General features: G+C 39.9%; 1 protein-coding gene across 1 annotated transcript; it reads right to left on the bottom strand.

Moving 5' to 3' along the window:
• Positions 1–736, bottom strand: LOC110733171. Its single transcript, XM_021913186.1, has 2 exons — positions 461–736; positions 1–330 (listed from the first exon to the last, which is right to left on the bottom strand). Exons 1-2 carry the CDS (start codon positions 734–736, stop codon positions 1–3), a joined length of 606 nt encoding a protein of 201 aa, XP_021768878.1.
• Between the last annotated feature and the right edge of the window lie 789 nt (positions 737–1,525).

Below are 1,525 nucleotides of genomic sequence, written 5' to 3'. Positions count from 1 at the left end.
TCAATCTGCATCAACTTGCATGCCTTCATCTTCTTCATTGACTTCCCCTGTTTGTATGAATAAAGTGTTCAAATGTTCAACAGCTTGTTCAACCACAGCCCCCTCCACCTCTTGTTGTTCAGGCAGCAGGCCTAGTCTTTCCAGCCTTTTCTTCCCTTTGTGTGGTGGGGAGAAATTGTTGCCACCCAAATGCTTCAGTATCTCTTCCATGCAGCATTGTAGTGTTATCCATGTGTGCTTGTTTAGTATTGGATTAAAAGAGTCATAAGCCTCTTTCACTTTCTCAATGAGTTCCCCCAAGTTCTTAGGGAATGATTGGTACTGGATGCTCTGTATTGTATTGAACAATCCAAGATTTAACACATTTAGATCTGGTGACTGGGCTGGTTGATAAATGAATTGTATGTTAAACCCATCTGACTGACATGCATGCTGGAATTCCTCATCCTTAGCTAGGAACTTGATGAGATCGAGCATTATCCCACTGAATCAAAATGTCCTTGGACAGATCTGATGGCCATTTACTTTTGATTGCTGGAATCACATTGTGAAGCAGCATTTCCCTTATTGCTTCCTTGTTTACATATTGTGTTGCCTTAATTTCCACAGCTCCAGCTTCTCTATTCTTGCTTTTTTTCTTTGCAATTGTCTCATAAACAAATGGAAAGATTCCATACTTTCCATCATGTACCACTTGACCTTGGGAGTAAAAAATTGGCTTGCCAATGATAGCCATGAACATGCCTTTTACCTTGAATCTTTTGGACTGTTGGCACCTATATGGATTAGGTTCATTTGGGAGCAAATAGAACTTCCTTGTCTCTGGATTGAGGTAGAACCATTTTTCATCGATGTGTACATGTTATTGGAAATTCTGAAACTTGGGTTGTATGTTCTGTTCAGCAGGCAGCAGGTGACTTAAGACCCATTTTAATCTGGCCACCTTGTGGTTGGATGTGAGGGAAGGGTGATTTGTGCTTGTATGAGTCCTTAGCCTCCTTTTTTCTTGAGCTTGTGAATGGTGACATGTGATATTTTAAGAGCAGCCCCATAGCTTCTCTATGTTGTCCTTTTATACAAAGGGACTGACTGAAGAAACTCATCAGAATATTCAGTTGGTTTTGGTCCTGTTGTACCAAGCTTCTTGCTTCTGACATCTATTACAGCCCCCTCAGCCAATTGCCTTTTGATTTCTTTGAATAATCTATGTATTGATGATCTGTGAACGTTATACTTTCTTGCAATTTGTGACTAAAAGCCTCTTGGCAGATCTTGGCCATCCAGGTTATGTAGAAATGCATCAACAATCTCTCTTTTTTGCATTACAGTTAGTTGTTTCCTACTTTTGGATTGTGGCATTTCTTCTTCATTGCCCATATTTTGGCTGTTGTCATATTGGTTGTTGTTGTCACTTTCTCCCATGGAGCTTGAATCATAGTCTTCCATTGTTGTGTCTTCCATTGTTGTTTGTTCATGTAGCAACTGATCTATGCTAAAAAAAATTCAGAGAAAAACGGGACCACCT

The sequence above is a fragment of the Chenopodium quinoa genome, unplaced genomic scaffold (genome assembly GCF_001683475.1).
Source record: "Chenopodium quinoa cultivar QQ74 unplaced genomic scaffold, ASM168347v1, whole genome shotgun sequence".
Taxonomy (NCBI): Eukaryota; Viridiplantae; Streptophyta; class Magnoliopsida; order Caryophyllales; family Amaranthaceae; genus Chenopodium; species Chenopodium quinoa.
The sequence above is the reverse complement of the archived record's forward strand: the minus strand, read 5'-3'. Positions and strand labels throughout refer to the sequence as shown.